The 22354-nt window shown below is 50.4% G+C and overlaps 1 protein-coding gene across 11 annotated transcripts in view; it reads left to right on the plus strand.

Moving 5' to 3' along the window:
• Window positions 1-22354, plus strand: part of LOC146802160 (uncharacterized) — a 535895-nt gene that overhangs the window by 45839 nt on the left and 467702 nt on the right. For all 11 annotated transcript variants that reach the window (XR_014967708.1, XR_014967706.1, XR_014967707.1 and 8 more), the window contains one exon: window positions 4801-4857. Coding sequence is in view for 4 of the 11 variants with exons in the window: in XM_085621737.1 (XP_085477863.1) it covers window positions 4801-4857 (57 nt within the window). In the remaining 7 variants the exon portion in view is untranslated. The remainder of the gene's footprint in view (window positions 1-4800; window positions 4858-22354) is intronic.

A 22354-nucleotide genomic window follows, 5' to 3' on the forward strand; every position in this document is an offset into this window, starting at 1 on the left:
GTCACCTTCTGCCACACCACTGGACCGACCACCGCTGCATCCACTTCACCTTCGAGCAACCTACCACGCACCTCCTCCCACAGCGGACCCCTCACTGCAGCTGGAACAAGGTCACCGAAGACCAACTAATTGCCACCCTCGTCCGAAACCCACCGACCGACACCGACGCTGCCGCCCACAACCTCAGGCAATGGATCAACGACTGCGCCAACACTCCCGCACCGATAAAGAAACCCTCAACCAGACATACTGACATAAAAGCCATCTGTTTCACCGCCGACCTCCAGGCATCCAAACAGACCTGCCGAAGACTCGAAGAAGTGGCTCCTCGAACAGACACCAGACAACTACACAGCCCACAAAAACACCATCCGCAGGCATCACCAACTCATCCGATATGCCAAAAGGACCTCCTTCAAGGAACGCATCGACAACAACGCACACAACAGCAAAGAGCTCTTCAACATCGTGAAGGAACTCTCCAACCCCAGCTCCAACTCCAACGACATCCTGCCATCGCAAGATCTCTGCGACTGCCTAGCCACCTTCTTCCACCGCAAAATCGCAGACATCCACGACAGCTTCAACAACCAGATCCCCCCCGACAGCCACCGACACCTCAGAATCACCGGCCCCCAGCCACACCGGCCTCTTGCTTTCCTGGACCCAAGTCTGCGACGACACCATCAAAATCATGAACACCAGCCACTACGGCTCACCATCCGACCTCTGCCCGACCACATCTTCAACAAAGCAAGCCCCATCATCGCACCTCACCTCCGGAATATCGTCAACAGCTCCTTCGAGATCGCCACCTTCCCGGAGAGCAGGAAGCACGCCGAGATCAACGCCTTACTCAAGAAACCCAAGGTGGACCCTAAGGACCTCAAGAACTTCTGGCCCATCTCCCTGCTCTCTTCCCAGCGAAAGCCATCGAGAAGATTGTCAACAGGCAACTAACACGCTTCCTCGAAGAGAACAACGCTCTGGACTCGTCCCAAACTGGATTCTGCAGCAACCACAGCCCTGAAACTGCCCTCATCACCGCCACCGACGACATCAAGACCATGCTGGACAACGGCGAAACCGCGGCCCTCATCCTCCTGGACCTTTTGGCCACCTTCGACACCGTCTGCCACCACACCCTACGCACACACCTCCACAACGCAGGGATCCGCGACAAAGCCCTGGACTGGACCACCTCCTTCCTCACCAACAGAACCCAGAGGGTCGGCCTCCCCGTTCCGATCGGAAGCCACCAAGATCATCTGCGGCGTTCCCCAAGGATCATTTCTCAGCCCAACACTCTTTAACGTCTACATGGCACCGCTCACCGACATCGTCCGATCGCACGACCTCAACAATTCGCCGACGACACCCATCTGATCCTCTCCCTCACCAAGCCCACACCACCACCAAAACCAACCTCCACGAAGGAATGAAGGCCGTCGCCCAATGGATGAAAAACAGCCGCCTAAAACTGAACTCAAACAAGTCGGAGGTCCTCATCCTCGGCTCCACCCCCTCCGCCTGGGATGACTCCTGGTGGCTGACCACCCTGGGAGCTGCACTGACACCCACCGACCACGCACGCAACCTGGGGTTCATCCTAGACTCATCGCTATCAATGACCCAGCAAGTCAACGCCATCTCATCCTCCTGCGTCAACACCCTCCGCAAGATCTACAGATGGATCCCCACCGGAACCAGAAAAACAGTCACCCAGGCCCTCGTCAGCAGCAGACTGGACTACGGCAACACCCTCTACGCGGGAACCACGGCCAAACTCCAGAAACGACTCCAACGCATACAGAATGCCTCTGAACGCCTCAGCCTCAACATCCCCCGTCACTGCCACATCATATCCCACCTGAGAGACGTGTACTGGCTCCCCGTCAACAAGAGGATCATCTTCAAGCTCCTCACCCACGCTCACAAGGCACTCCACAACACCGGACCAGCATACCTCCACAACCGACTCACCTTCTACACCCCGAACCGCTAGCTCCGCTCCGCCGACCTCACTCTCACCACCATTCCACGCATCCCCAGAATGACAGCCAGCGGCAAATCATTCTGCCACCTCGCCGCCAAGACCTGGAACACCCTCCCTATCCACCTGCAGCAGACACAGGACCTACTGACCTTCAGAAGACTATTCAAGACCTGGCTGATCAAGCAGTAGCAGCACCCCTTCCCCCCCCCCCCAGCGCCTTGAGACCCTCTCGGGTGAGTAGTGCGCTGTACAAATGATTGATTGATTGATTTTTTGATTGATTGATGCCCTTTCTGCCCCTCTTTCAGAGGTTCTCTTGTACATACTTTCTTTGGTCCAGCAGGATTCTGCTTTGGGCACTCTTATAGGATATCTTGCAGCTATCTCTGCCTTTCTTCGCCTTCCAGATCAGCCTTCTTTATTTGAGTCTTCCTTTGTTACTTGGTTCTTTAAGGACCTTACTCATTTGTTTCCTCTGTTTCCTTTCAGAATGCCACAATGTGATTTAAATTTGATTTTAACCTTTCTTATGTGTGCTCTCTTCGAGCCCCTTCATAATTGTCCTCTCAGGCTGCTGACTCTCAAACCTGCTTTCCTTATTGCCATCACCACTGCTCGCAGAGTCAACGAGCTTCAGGGTCCATTTTCCAAGCCTCCTTATCTGTCTGCCCATCCAGATGAAGTGGTGCTTTGAACCAAAGCTTCTCTCCTTCTTAAAGTGGTCACACCCTTTCATGTGGGATAATCCATCACTTTGCCCACCTTTTACCCGCCCGCATCCCTCCAAGGTGGAGAGAAGCCACCATTTGGACATAAAACATTTGTTGTCTATTTATCTTGATCATGCCAAAGACTTCCTGGGGGATGATCAACTCTTTATTGGCTATGTGGGCATCAAGAAAGGTCCGGCTGTTCAATAATGGACCATCTCTACGATGGGTTGCCCTCTGCATTAAAATAAGCTATGCATTGGAAAAGAAGGAACCTCCTGGGGGGTTGCATGCTCACTCCACTAGAGCAACAGCGGCAACCACTGCGTTAGCACGTGGAGTCCCACTCATTGGTATCTGTCAGACAGCGACATGGGCATCTCTGCACATGTTTACCAGACACTACTGCCTGGACAGTCAAGTCCGGAGGGGCAGATACTTTGCCCGTTCGGTTCTTCAGGACTTCCTCGTGTGATCTTGGTTCGCAGACCTTCCTCCGGAGATTGTATTGATGGGGGATCTATTCGAAGGTAAGGAATCTACAACTAATAGTCTCTATCAGAAGAACAAGTTACTTAACTTCGGTAACGATGTATCTGGTACAGACATATATTAGTTGTAGATTCCTTACTGTCCCACCCATCCTTCTCACTCAATGAACTGATTGCTAGGGATAGGGACTTTCCGACAGGGCCCTTGTTTGGACACACCAGTGGACAATGTCTTTCATGGCTCCGCGCTTTTGGCATGGAAAGTTGTGTTAAGAACTGACATTAGCACACATGGGCGGAATCTATATAGGTCCTGTGACGTCATCCCGGTGCCCATGACACCGAACGCAGAGCCCACCAATGCCACTTACTGACACATAGAGGTACTGCTAACGAAAAATCCTCAGATCCAGACTGATGCCTGGGGAAAATTCTAAGGTAATTAATCTACAACTAATATATGTCTCTACCAGATACATCGTTAATGAAGGTTAGTAACTTTTTCATCAGGTATTAATGAACATTCCTATTCGAACTACCATTTGATTTGAATTCATAAGCCGATATTGCCATTATCCCTGAAGAGGAAAAAATCGTTTCGGAATTGACAAATTCCTACTCCTTGGAAGAGAAGGAGAGGTAGACACTGTCCTACTAAGGGACTCAGAGACTGAAAAATAACCCTAAAAATAGATACTGTTATGACATTGTGACTATGCAAAGAGCACTTCCCCTTTTCAACATTTCTGATAGACTTCTTCAACAATGAACATAAGAAAAAGCCACAATTAGGTCTTGGGGGGGCGACGAATGGGGAGATGGAGGTGGCTGACGAGAAATGCAGTTTCACCTTCACACTTGAGGTGTTTAAGCTCCCCACAATATAAAGGTCATGCCGCTAAAATTTTGGCAATAGTAAACATCAATATTTTTTAAACAAATTTGTGACTTCCTCTAAAGTCCCTTGCACATATTTCGCTGTTATGTTTAAAATATTATATCACTTCCCAAATGGGATTTATTGTGAGGAAAAAGAAAAACTAAATATTCCATTTGGTGATTTTTTTTAAATATATTCCTGTACCCTACATTCTTATTTAACATGCATGTTTTGTTTCATATCTTTTTCTCTTTATGGGCCTGATTCACAAAGGGAAATCTCACTTTTCTGTAATTTTGTGATTGTTTGCCTTTCACAAATGTATTTCACAAGTAGTATATTTATGACTGCGGAGTCTCTGAACATAAAAAGATAGGCCTGCCCACAAAAGTATAAGTTTACCTTTGTGAATCAGCCCCAACATATCTAGTGTGAGAAATTAAAACGCACTTCTGTAAATCAGTTTGGCCTGGGATTGAAAAAGAAGTTACTTATGTGTGTGATTGTCACAGTTACATAATTTTATGATTTTAAAATGTATAAATCATTCCTGATGGATGGTTGCACATACCAATGGTATAAAACTTTGGGGTAGAACATTGTCGTTAAGTATAACTTTCTTGTGTTAGGGAGCAGTATTAGATGAGCAGGAGCATGCTTTGTTGGCAGCGATATTTACATATATGTTAAAGTTGTGTTTCTACATTTACGACCTCTCAACAGACCTTATGAACCTTGTTATGGACCCACACGTCCGGAGATGTGCTGTGCGGACATAAGGTACGCTTTTTCTCAAAAATGCCCATGATTTTTCTGAAGAATAAATTCTTATCCTTGATCAACAAGGAAGCCTAGAATGTGAGAGATTGTGTAGCACTTGTTTTGCCATCCAAAGCACTGACCATCAGTAGCAGAGAAAACCCCTATATTCAGCTTTGTAGAATGGAAGAACAGAGGGATGAGACAGAAAGGACTGACCTAATGCTTCTCAGTTCAATAGAGGGCTTGTATGCTTGTTAGTGATAACAGATGAACCACCACTCCCCTGTCTTAAAGCAGCATGTGAGTGTGATAGCACAGGGAAAAAAACGTTGGGATGCACTTCATGCTTCTACAGGGGAGACTGAGATGAAGTAGTTCAGGTCCATTCCAGCTTGGTTAATTGGTTTCAGACAAGGGCACATATTCTCCCTATCATGACATGGCAGATTTTTATTCACCATGTCAATGTGGTCTTACTTTACTGTAATGTCATATCAATATTTTCATTCTAATGGAGCATATACACCAATTTTTAAGAATGCAACTGAGTGCATGTGCAGTAGCCATCACTACACTGCACCCAAGCCTCATTCATTTTCAATCCTTTTGTAAATTAGTGAGTTAGTCCCTGCATTCTCTTGTTCTAATTTCTCTTTACAATGTAATTTCTCCTTATGTCCCTGGTTTTATTACGCTGTGTTCTGGTGATGATGTTGACAGGCACTACCTTCTGTACTAATGTCCTTGTGACCAGACTTACAATTGTAACCTCTTGCTTCTCATTGACTCAAGGTGCTCAAATCCAGTCAGCACAATAACAACTAGAAATAAATATTTGAATCTAAAATTGTCATAATGCTAGAGGACATTGTTTTTAGATCCTTACATCAGGTAAGAAGCTTCTTTTCTGAAAGCTTACACACCATGTGAACATCTCGTCTGTGGTTGGGGAAGGGCTACTCAAGTGGCATAGTGTAACTACTTTAAGGTGTAGCGCATGGATGCGTCACATATTCTGATCCTGACTTTGAGAAGATCCTGCAGTTTCCACAAGATACTACTTAGTGTTCAAAATCAACTGCAAAAGCTTTTATACTGACCTCGGTGACAATTCCCTTTAATGGAATTTCCACCTGGCTAAAGGGCTGGGGTATGGTGGATCGCATGGGAAGGATTTCACTTGTTCAGCTCTAATCATCAAGCTATCTTATTCTGTTGTGATCGTTATCAAATGTGATCCACCCCAGTCACCAGAGCCTTTGTTCAGTAGATCCTTTTGATGTAGATCTACAGGAGCTCATTTACAAGCCCTGTGTGCCGCCGAAAAGTAAAATGTTGTGACGTTCTGGTGGCGCACATGGCTTAGCCATTTCTACAAGGCCATGTAAATCCACCCTGCATGGCTTTTCATGGACTTCTAGATGGAGTAAGGCAAAGCAGCGTAAGTTGCACCATTGTTTCACACTACGATGGGTAGGAGTGCCACGGGTGTTACAGTGGGTATTCCCATATAACACCCACAGCATTTAACATATTCCTTGATTTACAACAAGCTGTAAACCTGGGAGTACTTCAAAAGCCTATGCCTCACCAAGGTAGGCGTTTGGGAGGTGCAACAAGGAGAAATCACAATATTTCTCCTTGTTTTTTTTCTTTCTATGTGTGCTACATTCAGCAGCACACAGAGAAAGAGGACATTGCCTTCATTGAGTGTTTTTCTGCAGGAAGGTGATCCTTGATGCACAAACACAAACATCCGTACAGCGCGGACACCCTTACACCATTGTGCAAGGGTGCCTGAGAAACTGCAAGGCATCCTTTTGAGGTCCAGCACAGTAGAAGATAACAGGAATGCGCTGTATCTTATAGATAAGGTGCATTCCTGCCCTTTTCTTCTGACGTAGGGCAGCACAGCAGGAAGGCTTGCAGCGCTGCACTACACCAAAAGTTTGTTAATGAGACCCACTGTAGTTAGTATTTGAACTATATCCATGCAGTGGCTGTGTACAATCACTGATAACAGCATTTTAAAATATTTTGTTTTCCATCTTGCATGGCATACTAGTTCACTGTTTCAGCCATTTATTTGAACAGGTGGAATATGACCATGGCTACTTCCCAACCCATGTATTATTGGTTAAAACGACTGCTGCAGCCTGGAAAGCAGAACTTTAAAATGTTATCTGTGACATCTATTTAGCGGTTAGGGGTTCATAGCTTAAAAATAATAATCATTGTAACTTGCTGATCCTAGTTATACTGTTTTGTAATATATGTAGTCCTAAAATACATTCCATGATGGAAATCAAATTTTGGTTGGTTGTAGAAACCATTGATATGGAACTCGGGCTAGAATACTGAAGGGAAGTGTAACTTTCTCATGTTGCAGTGCAGTATCTTTTAAAGAAAGTTTGTGATCAGTGCATGACTGGATGAGCAAGAAATGTGTATTACCATTATAACTGCTAACTGTGAATAGTGAGGGGAAGTGCCAAGTGGTGGACAAAGATGGCTGCACATTAATGTGCTCCCAGCCTTCTTCTCTGAATCGCTTGACATCCCTCATGGCAGATGGTCGAAAAAGCACAGAGACAGGCTTCTCTGAATTCTGCGGGTGGCAATGAGATGAGGGAGAGACCCGGTGCACAGTAGGAGAGCCTGAACTGAGGCAACAACAGAGCTGTCTGGGCCTACGATGACACACAGTCTAGGCCTAAGATGGTGACTGTTGTGACGGAGAGGCCCTGGTGGATCTGTGAAGGATGTCTTAGCAACTTGCCCATTTGCATTGCCCCTGAGAGTCCTTATGTAATATGTGGGGCTGACCCAGCAGAGCACTGTATATTGATCAATAACTCTTTAACAGAGCTGTGAAGAGACAGACTGCCCTTTTTCTAAAATATGGTTTGCATTCTAAAGTGTGCCAAAGTAGTGGTATTGCACAAGTGGCATGCATTGATTGTGCCTCAGAAGTAGGGAGGTTCCATTAGATAGGTGTAATGCCTATGGTGATAAGAGACTTGCTGTCAATCTGCTTAGAAAATTGAGTTTCGGAGGTTGAGGCACGGTAAAGGCATGAAGCTCATTCAGAAGGCATGATGACGTGGCAGGTAGTGGCACTACATTTGGGGGTCATAGTCGTGAGCGCCTAAACAAAGTATACAGGGGCACGGCAGATGCCACTGACGGGCTTTAGAGATTGAAGGGTGACAAACTGTGGCTGAGCAGGTGCTGAGCTTAGAAGGTGCTCACTCCTCCGTCTTTCTTCCCTTCTGGGTAGGGTTCAAGGAGAATTGACAAGACTTTAAATTGATCTATACGCCCAGAGAAGCAGAAAAGCCACCCCCATCACTGATCACTAAGCACTACAGGGAGAAGGATGTCCACACCAAAATCCTAATGAAAGCAGCACAATGGATAGGAGCAGATCCATTTAAGACTTGAGTAGCAGCCAGTGGTCTGGATCTGACTGTATGCTACTACACTCTGAGGAACCACACATCCCTGAGGAGTCAGCTGGAATGCATGAACGTAGCTGTGCATACAAACTGGCCCAAATACTAAAGGATATCAGTACGTTCAGGAAAGTGTTGTAGTCCAAAATAAAGTTGCAAAAATTCTTGGTATCTTACGTGACGACCACCACCGGACAAGGTTAGGTGAAATGAAGACGACTAGGGCAGGTGCGCCTGTTGGTGGACAATTTGCAAAAATAAAAGATGGAGTTCTCTGGCATTGTAGGACTTCTGGGCCAGATAGCAGAAGACATTGGAGTGGGAGCTGGCAAAACAGCGTGCCAGATGGCGTGGAGGTGGCTGACATGGACGCTTATCTGAAGAGATTGCTGTCCACAGTAGTGGCTCCAAATGGCTTGTCATAATTTTTTGAATTGGAATGTGCACACCGAGTACCTGTGAGGTACGTGGCCCGAGGGTACATCCATACTTCTGTGGTAATTCACCTTCTGTGGGTCCTCTACAGCTTGAGACCAGAGGCTCGACAGCAATGGACAGGTAAAGTCCAGAGATCCAGTGCAGTCTTTGTCATTAACAGTCCTTGAGGCTACGCACAAACTGACAAATAGCGGGGGCGGAGCTTGGCTCGACACGATGATGGCGGCTTAAACCTCGAGCTCCAGCACGCAGAGGAGACGATCCTTCAACTATCCTGCCCCGCACCGCAAGAAGTGGAAGTGGGAGACGTGACACGGGTGGCGGAATATGCAGAGGCCCGGATGTGTGACTTTGGAGAGCTGAGGGCACGGCAGAAGTCCAGATAACGGGGATCTGAACCGCGAGCGAGTGGAGGCCGCCAATCCCCGGGCTCGGGTGGTGCGGAGACGCGGTGACGTCGCCGTAAGTGCGGCGCAACAATTTTGAAGTGCCGGAGCTGCGAGCAGTGTCTGACCCTGCGAACCTGATACGAGAAGAGTGGCGCGATCGGGGCTGAGGACGCCCCAGCTGTGACCTGCTGCATGGCACACGGAGCGGATCCCTAAAGCATCGGTGCGCACGAGACTGCAGCTGTTGAGGAGTAAACTGCTGAGGAAGATGGCGGACCCGCGGTAGCGGTCAGCTGAGGGGAGAGAAGCGGGAAGGCGGCGTCGCCCCCCATGGTGCAGAAGCGCACCCACTAGGAGAAACTGGAGTGGCTCTGGCCAGCAGAACTAAGGACTATCGGCAGCAGGTAAGCGGCGCGTGCCGCGGAGGTGAAGGGAGGAGCAGCCCTAGCGGCCTTCTGATGCTGCGAAGGTAGCGTTAATTGCATATTGGAGCAGGGGCCTGAATGAACGAGCGGCCTGGCCGGGCTCCCGGAGGTGAGGCTGCGGAATTCACAGGCTCCGTGGGGTGCGACACCAGTGAGAGGCAGACCACGCTGCACGAGGAATGCCAGGGTAGCGGCAAAGAAGCCGGAGGCTGATCTGCAGCGGCGTCCGATAATCGCATGGAGCAGACGGGGGTCCTGAATTGAGCAGCTGAGACGAGAGGAGAGAGAGGCCTTACAGGAGAGCAGGCAGCAGGGCCAGAGTGTACGAGGGGATGAGCTGACTGGATCATAGTTCTTGTCAATGATGCCGGTTCGGTCGTGCTCTAGTTTGGAAAGATGTCACTAACCTGCGTATGGGGATGCCTGAAGGCACGGAGACAGCTACCTTGAGAGTGTAAGCAGTGACAAACATGGCGGCAGAGGTGGAGTCCACTTGAAGGGGACACTGGCGCGCACGGTGTATTGGCCTGTGACTGAAGTGTGCGAGGGTTCGCCCTTGGGGAGCACCCACACCGAGACAACTACATTACCGGGATCACTGGGGTGAAGCTGCGGCGGCGACGGGCGACGCCCAGAGGCAGACGGCAGCACGATGGGCAAATCGGACAGGACCCTGTCGAAAATAACTTTCGAGCAGAAGCGTCCCAAGCCCCAGGAATCAGTAGAGGGAGCTACAGGTGGTACAACTGCCCCCCCGGATGAAGCACAGGACATTCAAAGCTTACTGCTCTCTATGGAGAAAGGCCTGCAGTCTGGCATCACCTCCTTGGGGGCAAAGATCGATGCCCTCTCCTATCGAATGGATCGCATGGGGGAACGAATCAACAGGCATGCGGAGCGACTGGACCAAACGGGACAGAGGCTGGTGGGGGTCGAAGAGGCGCAGACTTCATTGGATACTGAACACAAGAAACTGGGTCGTATCATGCAGGTATTGCAGGATAAAACTGAAGACCTCGAGGCCCACGCACGATGCTGTAATCTGCGCATTACGGGATTGCCGGAGATGACGCCAACGGGCAGAATGGAAAGCTTTGTGGAAACGCTACTGATAGAACTGCTTGGCACAGAGGTTTTTTCGACCATGTTCGTGGTAGAGAGGGCGCATAGATCCCTAGGACCCAGGCCCCCCCCAGGTGCGCCGCCGTGACCAATCATCGCAAAGCTACTGAACTATCGGGACAGGGACGCAGCCCTTCGTGTAGCGAGGGAGTTAAAGACGCTCACATATGAGGGGTCGACTATCTCGCTGTACCCAGACTTCACTGCTAGAGTTCAGGAGGCCAGACGGCAGTTCATCCCGATCAAAAAACAGCTGAGGGAACAGGGCTTGGATTATGCGATGCTGTACCCTGCCAAGCTGCGTGTGAACAGGCAAGGGAAGACCCACATCTTTCTGGACCCTAAAGCTCTGCAGAGGACACTGAAAGACTGGAGCAAAGAACGGAGGCGGAGCCCAGTGAGACAATCGAGGGAAGATGCTACGGAGGGTGCACTGGAGCAGCAGGACTGAGCATAACCTGGTGGCAAGTGCGGGCTGTAATTTGTGTGGGTTTGGGGGCTGGAGCGATGGGGGTAAGTTGGCAAGGGGGACACTATGCGGGCGCAATGTAAGCAGAGGAAGCCCATTAGTGGTTTATTGTAAGTTGGACATAGAGCATGGTATAGATGATGGTACAGGGATGTGGTGGTGGCGCACAGACATAAGTAGACTACACATGGGCACAGATGGGAACCGAAGCCCTGCCGTTTCTGGTGGAGGGCCTCTGCAGTAACAATGCCCTCGCGTTCGAGGTGTATGTTGAGCGGGGGTGTATATAGTGGCTCACGTCTTCATTAGCGGTGGGGCACGTATTTCAGATCTGCGTGCGGAGGTCGGGGCTCGGTACTGGGCGAATTTTGTCTATCAATTAAGTACGGAGCGACCTCCGCCTGCGAGTGCATAACACAACTTCGAGGGGTTGATTGGTTGGGGGGGAGGGCAGAGGGAGGTGTGATTAATCTCTAAATGGGATGCGGCATGGCCGAGTTGAGGGAGGTCTGCTGTGGGAGGGGGGAGGGGAAGGGGGTTTTGTTCTTTGTTCAGAGGTTAGTCCGGCAGACCGCGAGGATGCTCCTGCTGCTGCACGGAGAACATCCACAATATATGGGGGGAGAGGCAATGCATTACGGACAGGATAACAATGACTAGTTCAACACCCCCACGGTTGGTTGCTTGACTCCATAAGAGTGGTGACCTGGAATGTCAGAGGTTTAAATGACTACCGGAAGTTGCGTAAGGTGTTGCAGTATCTTAACAGGCACGCCATCGATGTAGCCTTCCTTCAGGAGATGTATCTCCCGAACCTGAGCCCCATGCTGCGCACTGGGGGGCTGCGGGGAAATGCGCATGCGGCTTGATTTACAACACATGCTAGAGGAGTTCTTACCTGGTTTAACCCTAAGTCGGAATACACGACACAGGTGGTGGTGGCAGATGGGGGGGGTAGGTATGTGCTATCACGATGTCAGGGTAGGGGCCTCTATTTGCTGTTGGTTAATGTTTATGGCCCAAACTACGACTGCCCGGAGTTTTACAACAGACTGGCCGAGACTGTGAGGGATTGCGCAGCGCCTCAGAGTTTGTGGGGCGGTGACCTCAATGTGGTGCTGAACCCGAGCCTAGACAGATTGGGGGGACCGGCCAGGGCTCCTGCAGCGGCAGCTAAAATATTACACAGGGTGATGATTAGTATGGCGCTCTCGGATGTGTGGAGGACGCTTAACCCGAAGGTGGGGGGTTACACGCACTACTCGGCCTACCACAACCTACACACGCGTATTGACTACTGGTTCGCATCGACGTCGCTTATGTCGCAGGTGAGTATGTGCCAGGTGCTGCCGAGGACCCTGTCCTCCGACCATTCCCCTATATTGCTGATTCTCGCCACACCTAAGAAGACCATCCCGCCATTTACGTGGCGATTCCCCCCATATTTGCTCTTGGACCCTCTATTTAAGGAGGAAATGGCGAAGCAATAACAACGTTTTTCGATACCAATATTGGCTCAGTGGATAGTTTCCAGATGGTCTCGGAAACGTTTAAGGTATATATTAGAGGGGTGGCCATGACTAAACACTCAGGGGTGCTGCGCGCCATTCGACGGAGATTAACGACCTTAGAGCGTAGACTGGGGGAGGTAGAGGCTAGGCAGCTGATAGGTGAGACAGACGATGCTACAGAAGAGTTGAAGGCGCTATTAGAGGAGTGCCACGAAGCAGCAGATTCTGAGGTGAAGCACTTGGGGAGCTTTGCTACAGCCAGGGTCTATGGAGAAGGTGACAGGCCTGGCTCAGTATTGGCTAATATATTAAAGGCTCGGAGGGGCAAAGCCAATATCACTAAGATCAGATCGGACGCAGGGGACCTATTGACTGAGGAGGCAGATATAGCGGCTTGTTTTAAGTCGTATTATGCGGCACTATATGCTTCGCGACAGACAGACATGGATGAGGAAATACGGGATTACCTGGATCAGATACGGTTGCCCTTCCTCTCTAACAACCGTCGGGAATTCCTGGCCCTCCCCATCGAGAAGGATGAAATTCTGGAAGCATTGGCGGGAATGGGGGCGAATAGTGCGCCAGGGGCGGACGGCCTGACGGTCGCTTTCTATAAAAACTTCACGGATATATTGCTCCCGCATATATCGCAGCTGTTTGACGATATGTGTGTTACGGGCCAAATGCCGAAGTCTAGGAGTGAGGCTATATTGGTGGCTATCCCCAAACCTGGTAAGACCCTCGAGGAGTGTAGCTCCTACCGGCCGTTATCACAGCTAAATGTCGACACTAAGATATTTGCGAAAGTATTGGCCACACGCCTTGCACTGCTATCACCGGATCTGGTGGCTCCGGAGCAGGCGGGGTTCATGCCCGGCAGAAACCTTACCTACAACTTGCGCACGGTGTTTGGCACCATACAGCATGTCCGTCAGGACACTGAGGCACTCGCGGTTTTCCTTGATATGGAGAAGGCGTTCGATTCTGTTGAATGGCCGTTTATGCGTCAGGTCTTAACCAAATTAGGTCTGGGTCCGGTTTTCTTGCACATGATCGGGGTACTATATAAGGCACCTAGCGCGAGGATACGGCTGGGGGATCGAGTCACGGAAGCTATCCACATTTCCAGGGGAACGCGTCAGGGTTGCCCCCTATCGCCTATACTGTACGCGCTGGTGGCGTAACCGTTAGCTTGTGCTCTATGGGAATATCACAGCCTCAGGGGGGTGAACTTCCCCACTTACAAGATAGTGGTATCCACATATGCAGATGACACCCTCCTGTATGTTCGGGACCCAGAGAATAATCTGGCACCGGTGCTGCGAGAGGTGGTACATTTCGGGGTGCTTTCTGTACTGCAGGTCAATTGGAATAAGTCCATTGCCTTTCCGTTGACTCCATCCACGGCTCCCTTTGAGATGGAGTACCCGCTCCAATGGTCGGACGAAGCGGTCAGATACCTGGGAATACGGCTACATGCAGATCCTGAAATAATAATTAGGGAAAACTATGGTAGAGCCGTTGATAAGCTGGAGGACGATGTGGAGATCTGGATTGGGCTGCCTCTCTTGTTGGTGGGTAGGATATCGATCATGAAAATGGTAGTGCTGCCTCGCTTTTTATTTTTGTTTACTAATATCCCCATAGTGCTGCCGCGTGCCTTTTTTGTTAGGCTTAATAAATCCCTGCTGAGACTAGCATGGGCGGGGAAACAGGACCAAGTCAGCTGGCGAGTGCTCACACTGCCCTACCATATGGGAGGACTTGGGGCACCAGATATGGAGTTGTACTACCGGGTGGCACAGGGGGGCCAGGCGCACAGTTGGATCCATGGCGAGGAGTCGGTCCCATATCTTATACTGGAGAGATTGTTTGCTGAGCCTCTCCTGCTTCCTGCGGTCCTCTTTGAGCCGGCTGACCGAAGGACAGGATATTTGGATTCCCTTAATTCAACTAGGCACGCATGGGACAGCATATTGCGACATACTGCTGGGGCACTGTTATATTTCCCGGCAATGCCGCTAGAATGGGCGCTCTGCCTGCCTGCGTGCGGGGACAGGGGAGTGGTACGGGCCCTTCAGGGGTTGGGATTACACACGATGGGAGACCTGTTCGTGGATGGTACCGCAATAACGTGGGAGGAGGTGGCTGCTGGGGCAGAAGCCCCTTAGCAGCTGCAGAACTTCCAATTCCATAGGGTGAGAAGGGCTGGCAGCAGCAACTGGGAGACGATATGGCTGAACCTCCGGAGGTGCCGGAATTAACATATATTATTAAACACAAATGCCCTCGTAGGCTGATATCCAAACTCTACAGAATAACGATGGAGCAGAGTACACAGCAGTATACCAAGGCTAGACTGGCCTGGCAACGGGATCTAGGCATAGTGATGGACGATGCCATGTGGGCGTACTGCTGTGCCGGTACGCGTAGAATATCTTTGCATGGCAGGCACAGACTGTTACACTTTAAGTATATAAATAGAGTATATTATACACCGGATAGACTGCACAGGTACGGACTACGGGAGGAATCGATGTGTGAGAGATGCAACCACCCAACGGTGGACTTTATCCATTTGGCATGGGAGTGCCCTGGGGTTTATAAGTTCTGGCAGGCGATTTTTCAAAAGATGGGAGGATTGGTAGATCTGGAGTTTATGCCGACCCGGCAGTAGCTCTGCTGGGCCACTCTAAAAAGCTGCCCAGGGCAGTGCGTATAATGGTGGACATGGGATTGTTGATGGCAAAGCGTAGGGTAGCAATGTGTTGGTTGCGAGGACCACTGCCCACAGTAGCACAGTGGGCCCGAGATGTGCTATATTGCTGTACGCAATCAGAGGTATTTAGTGAGCTGCTCCCGCCGCGCAGTCGACCAAAGAATTTCTGGGGGCTATATACAGAACACCTCGGAGGGAAGGGAGGAGCAGCGGAGAAGGGAGCTGGGACGGGAACCGAGAGGGACCCGAGAGCATTGGTTGCATGAGCGGCCTGGGGGACGACCTTTTGGCAATTGGGGGACCCCCTCCTGGGCAAAGCGTAACGATACAACTTGATCAGCAAGGGACTGAATGGAGGAGGGGACATGAAGGTCGATCGCTAATAAACATTAGTCTAATATGGCTAGCATGTAGTGGAGAGCCCGTTAAGGGGAGAATACACAACTTGGCAGAATGTAGGAGCATAACACTATGGGGGGATCTGACTGGACGCCTCAAAGTTGCGGGGGAGGGGAGGGTGTTGGGTTAGTGTGTTAAGTTCAGTAAAAAACTGTATGTCCCCAGTGGGGAGGTGTATACAAGATATGACATACTAATATAATATCTGTTAGAATTAAAGGCACGGCTACTTCAGTATACAGCGATGCCCGGCCTCCGGGATGTGGGATAAGCTGATGGAATGACGTGATGGTTTGTGGTAATACAGCCGGCCTCAGGGTTGTAGGCGCACAATTATGTATGTCACCATGTGTCATCAGATATTAAATACATTTTAAAAAAACAAAAAAACTGACAAATTGCAGTAATCTATCACTTGTTTTTCAGAAAAAGACAGACTTCTAGTGGTAGAGTCCTTATCTTAGATTTTCCACAAGGCGTCAGTCTGGATCCGAAGATTTGTTCGTTAGCACTTAGCAGTACCCCTGGCATCAGTAGGTGGCATCGTTCTGCAATGTGTCCGTCATTGTGGGTGCCATAATGATGTTGTAGGACCTATATAAACGGCAGCCATGCACGCTGACATCACTTCTTTCTTTTTCTGTGCCAGCCTAAATGTAGATCCGGAGAGATCATTTTTGGCTAGTCTTTTTTTACTTATTGTTAACTTTTTTACTGAGTCTTGGACTCCTGGTGCGTCGAGGATGTCCCAACATCAGACCGGCTTCAAGCCCTGCGACTCCTATCATTGGGTGATGTACATGACAAATCCGCATCTCGTGTGACTCTGGTGTTTGGAGCACGACCACGACCCAAAGTCGTGCTCCGAGTGCCAGGCCATCAGCCTGAAGGCTTTACACAATCAGTCCCAAAAGCTAGTGGAGGCCCGGCGCTCGGCTCTGTGTTGCTCCCATTCTTGTTTGAGGTGAAGGTCTCGAGGACAGTCTTGGAGCCCACACTCCTCATTGCACTCAAAGTCGTCAAGGACATCTTTGGGTGAGTCAGGAAAAACAAGAAGAAGTAGAAGAAGCACAGGCGTTCTTCGACATCACCCTATCCGTCAACCAAAGCGATGCGTGACCCCGAGCATCCTCGCTCTAAAGGCCTGTTTCCAGAGCAGCCTTCTGAGACAACTCCGTTCCTCCCTGCCTATCCTAGAGCCGGCGCGTCTTTTTTCCTAATTCAGAAATTTTATGAAGCCATGTACCTCATTTTTGGGCAGCCCAGCTCCTCTGGTACACCTTTGAGCCCCGCAGAGTCAGTTTGGGGCCCAAGTCCTTCAGAGCTGGTGGCTTCGGCCCGACTCCCGAGGGCACCAGTAGATTCAGTATTGGATCTGGATTGACACCAGTCGATCTCACTTGAAATTCTGATTTTGATCCTGACAACGATGCTGTTGGCTTCGACTTTGCCCCCTTTCAGCGCTGACCCCATCCCCGAAGTGGACACGAAGCTGGAATGATGTTGATCGATGTCGGTTCTGACGCCGGAAGGGACTTTTGTTCCTGTGTTCAATGCTGGCATTCATTTTGGGCCAGAAGGAGGTGAAGAGGAATGGGAGGGGCTGCTGGACCTGTTAACCGACTATCTTGAAGAACCGGACTGGCAGATGGACCTGGTTGATGCCAGTGGTCTGAACACTTCACACTGGCTTGCGACCCCTCCCCACCGTGGCTACGGAGGAGGGAGCTTCCTATGTTGTGGTGGTGAGAAGGGCAGCTGAGGACCTTGGCCTTGAGCTCCCTTCGGTGGCAGGCAGGACTAACTTCCTGACAGAGGTGCTTCAGCCAGCTGTTTCCACTTACAAACCCCTCTTGCCATTTAGTGAAGCCCTTATTGATGTCCTTCTGGTCAATTGGTTCAAGCCCAGCACGGGGGCACCTGTGGACAGGACAATCGCTCGCCACCCCGCTCCGGGTGACTCAGCATTCCTGATGCAGCATCCCTCCCCTGAGAGCTTGGTGCTCTAAGTCTAATTTTCAAAAGATGCTTTCTCTTCTGCTCCCCCAGATGGGGAATACAAGAAGCTGAATTATCTTGGGAAGAGGATGTTTTCTTCCTCCAGCTTGGCATTGCAGTCGGTGAACACCACTGGCCTCTTGGGCCAATATTCTGATACCATCTGGAATATGGTAGCGCAGGTGCTGCCTCAGTGCATGGAGGACGCCCAGGCCATTCTCTCCCTGGCCATTGCAGATGGGAGATATACAGCCAAATTCGCAGTACATTGAGGACCGGACTCCACCGATTCACTGGGCACAACGTTTGCCACGTCGGTAGCAGTCAGACGCCTGGTTGACTTCTGGCTTTTCGGGGGGTTTACAATCAACTTTGATGGATATATATACTCTTTGATGGCACTCACCTTTTTGTCAACAAAGCAGACCTGCCGCTTAAGAGCTTTATGGATTCTCGGGTTACAACCAGATCCTTGCGCCTCACAGCTGCCACCTGTCCATCTCAGTCTGCCTTTCATCCCTTTCTTGGCTACGGAAGCGGCGCCCTGCCCAGTTCTATCCAGCCCAGCCATCGACTCATGCAAGCTGTTCAGCCTCTGCCTTGCCACAGACGTTGAACCCTGCGTCCTTGCAGGTCAGGAAGCCAGGATGCGGGCCAGTGCACCCTTTCCCCCTGCCTCCAAACCTTCCTAGTTTGACAATTCAGGCCCATTATCAGCCAGTCGGAGGCAGGATTCGCCTTCACCTCCTCCGCTGGCAGTCCATCACATCGGACAGGTGGGTTCTGCAAACAGTCCAAAGGGGATACTCCCTCCCCTTCGTCATTACCCCTCCATCCATGCCACCTTCTTACGACCCCATGTTGGAGGATCATTTGGCACTTTCCATAAGGAAGTTGGTTGTGGTTGTTATTTCCGCTACTATTTGGTGCCCAAAAAGGACAAAGGCCTGCGCCCTACACTAGACTCCTGAACCTCAACTTCTTCCCCCAGAAGGAGAAGTTCAAAATGTTCACTTTAGCCAATGTCCCGTTAGCCCTGGACCGAGGAGACTGTATGCTGGTGTTGGATTTGCAGGATGTTTATTTTCATATCCCCGTCCTGTCAGCCCACGGACATTACCTACGGTTCACAGTGGACCACAAGCACTATCAGTTCACTGTGCTCCCCTTTGGCCTTACCAGTGCCTCTCAGGTGTTCACAAAGCTGATGGCTGTGGTCGCTGCTCATCTGCGCAGATCAGGCATTCCAGTCTTCCCCTATCTCGACGACTGGATGTTAAAGGCGGGCTAGCACCAGACTGTCATCTCCCACCTCCAGACTACGGCGGACCTCCTGCACTCACTAGTGTTCACTATCAACGTGCCAATGACATACCGGACTCCCTTTCAGATGCTCCCTTTTATCGGAGGCATTCAGGACACTGTGCAGTTTCGGACCTATCCTTCCGAGCAGCGAGTCTGAGATTTCTGATGGATACATCTGCCAGTGGATTCCTCAGCTTGTGAATATCCCCTGTGCCAGCAACCTTCGGAATTTTTTCGTAGCTCTCCACGCCCACGAGGACGACGTCACAGAAGCACGGCTCCACATGCGGCTCCACTGACGTCACTGGATCCATAAGAGGACCTCGTCGGCTTGATGATGTCAGTTACCTTTTTTCCGCGCCGTCGACGCTAACAGTTTTCTGGGACTCTCCGTAGCTTGTTTGGTTACTTTATTTTTCTGGATTGTTTCTGGTCCTCTCTTGTTTCTTCCTGAAGATGTCGTCCAGGAAGTCAGGCTTCAAGCCCTGTAGAGAGTGCGGTAAACATATATCCATCACGGATCCGCACGAAGATTGTGTCTGGTGCCTATCGTCGGATCACGATGTCGAGGGGTGTTCTAGCTGCCGCAAGATGAACCCTAAGGCTTTAAAGGAGAGAGAGGCCAAGCTGTTCATTGCGAAGATGAGGAAGGAGAAGAGCGGTCGAAGGCGATCGAGGTCCAGGTCCAGGTCGGGTTCGAAGTCGACGTCGGGTCATGCTTCAAGATCAAAGAAGCATAAGAAGAAGAAGCGGCATGGCTCTCGACGCCGTTCGGATAAGGAGACGGTTCCGAAATCGGCTTCGCCAGTTCCTCGGCGTCGTAAGGACTATGTTTCACCTTTCCTTCATCCTCGAATCCGGCTTCTCCTGTTAGTCCGAACTCGCCTGCAGCTTCTCCGGAGCGTTCTCTGGCTCCGGCTCCATCTCCGACGCCGACTCATTCTCTGGCGGAAGAGGCTCCATTACCTGATGAGTCTTCAACTCCATTGGCTCCACCGTCGGTGCTGTTTGGCCCAAGTCCGGTAAGTCCTCAGCCTGAGCCTTTATCGAGCACTTACCCGCCTTTCCATGGTCCGGGTCAAGACCCATCGCATTACTTGAATGCCATGTATGGGGTCTTTACAAGAGCTGTACCGCTCTGGAGCACCTTCGGGTCCCATGGGTCCAATGGCCTTTAATCTGGGGGTTCCTCAGGCCTATGCTAAGGCTCCCTTTATGCCTTTCCTTCCAGCGGCACCGTCCTGGCATTTCCCGACGCCGAAGACGTCGACGCCGATCCCTTCATCTCCGGCTCGACCCTGTTCGACTCGGGTTGTGCTCCGGATCCATGTTCGACGCTGGCTCCAGCGCCGTCGGAGTCGTGTGCGACGCTGGTTCCCAGGATGAGGTCAAGGCGGGAGGCGCAGAGGATTTTGGAGGAGCAGAGATATCAGGCAGAAGAAATGGAAGAGGGTGAACTTCAGGAGTCGGATTACTTTTTTGAAGAATTAAATGAGGCAAGTGGCCTTGATTTGTCCCCAGAATGAGAGCTATCTCCTCCATCAGATGCTCCCTCTAAGGATGTGGTTCCTTACCACACAGTCATAAGGAAGGCGGCGGAGATCTTAGACTTGCAGCTCCCAACGGCTGAATTTAAGTCCAACATCTTGACTGAGGTTCTTCATTCCCCCTCCACTGTGGTAGAACCTTTGCTTCCTTTTAATGATGCCATCATTGAGCCAGTTATGGAAGTTTGGCGTAAGCCCTTTTCGGCTCCGGCAGTGTCTAAGTCTGTTGCTAGGAGGTACAGGGCGGCTCCAGGAGATCCGGACTTTCTAACATCCCATCCTTCTCCCGAGAGTCTGGTGGTTCAAGCTGCCTGTTCGAAAAAGTCTTCAGGGGCTTTTCCTCAAGTTTCTAGCGATAGTCTAAGAAGCTTGATCAGTGGGCCAAAAAGGTGTTCTCCTCTGCAAGTATGACCTTGAAGCCCACAAATGCCACCTGCCTTTTGGGCCGTTACATCCACGCCCTGATGGATTTTGCAAAACAGCTGGCTCCAAAGTTATCAGAGGAGGACAGGCAGAATTTTAATCAGGTCTTGTCAGACACTCAAGCAGCTGCATGACAGGTTATACAGAGTGGTTTGGACACTGCGGACTCTGTTGCCAGGATCATGGGCTCTTCGGTTGCCACAAGGAGAAGTGCTTGGTTTAAGTCGTCTGAGTTCTCTCCGGTTGTGCAGGCAACACTTCTAGGTCTTCCATTTGATGGTTCTGGACTGTTTGGGAAGAAAGCAGATGCAACCTTGGAGAGGTTGAAGAACAGTGAAGCCACGTCTAAGTCTCTGGGCCTGCAGGCCCAGTCTAGAGGTTCCTCGTTCAGAAGGTACAGAGGTTTTGGGATATCGTCCTTTCGGACCTACAGGCAACCTCAGCAGCAGCAGAATACCCTTTATAAGACCTACAGGGGCAGGAACAGAGGTCGTCCACGAGGTCGTCAGCCCTCCTCCTCCTCTTCCTCCCTCCCTCCTGCCACTGCATTCTGGATCATGTTGGTCCTGTGGGGTGTCGGCTTACCCATTTTCTGCAAGATTGGGAATTGGTCACTACAGACCTTTGGGTTCTAAATCTTGTGGAGAATGGGTATGCTCTTCCCTTTCGGGAATTCCCTCCAAATTACCCTCCTTGCCAAGGTGCTTTCTCGGAGGACCACCTTCTTCTCCTGCAGGAGGAAGTCCTAACATTACTGAAAAAAGGTGCGATAGAGGTGGTTCCAGAGCAGGAAAGGGGTCAGGGATGCTACTCCCGGTATGTCCTGATTACGAAAAAGGATGGCAGGTTACTTCCAATCCTGATCTCAGGATCTTGAACCTTTTTCTGAAGCAGGAGAAGTTCAAGATGCTCACCCTTGCGCAGGTTCTTCAAGCGCTGCAACAGGAAGACTGGATTGTGTCCATCGACTTGCAGGATGCGTATTTCTACATCCCTATCCTGAAGTCGCACAAGAAGTATCTCATTTCACGGTAGGATCGCAACATTATCAGTTTGCGGTTCTCCTGTTTGGTCTTACTGCTGCACCTCGAGTCTTCACCAAGGTGATGGCAGTGGTGGCAGCCCATCTCAGAAGGTCGGGGATTCCAGTTTTCCCCTATCTGGACGACTGGCTAATCAAAGCGAAGTCTCCAGAGAAGGTGCTTCATCATCTGCAGGTTACAACTCAACTGTTGTACAAATTGGGTTTCTCGATAAACGTGCCCAAATCTCACCTGGTACTGTCTCAGCGCAGCCTGTTCATAGGGGCGGTACT

Source organism: Triturus cristatus, chromosome 8, assembly GCF_964204655.1.
Source record: "Triturus cristatus chromosome 8, aTriCri1.1, whole genome shotgun sequence".
Lineage (NCBI taxonomy): Eukaryota > Metazoa > Chordata > Amphibia > Caudata > Salamandridae > Triturus > Triturus cristatus.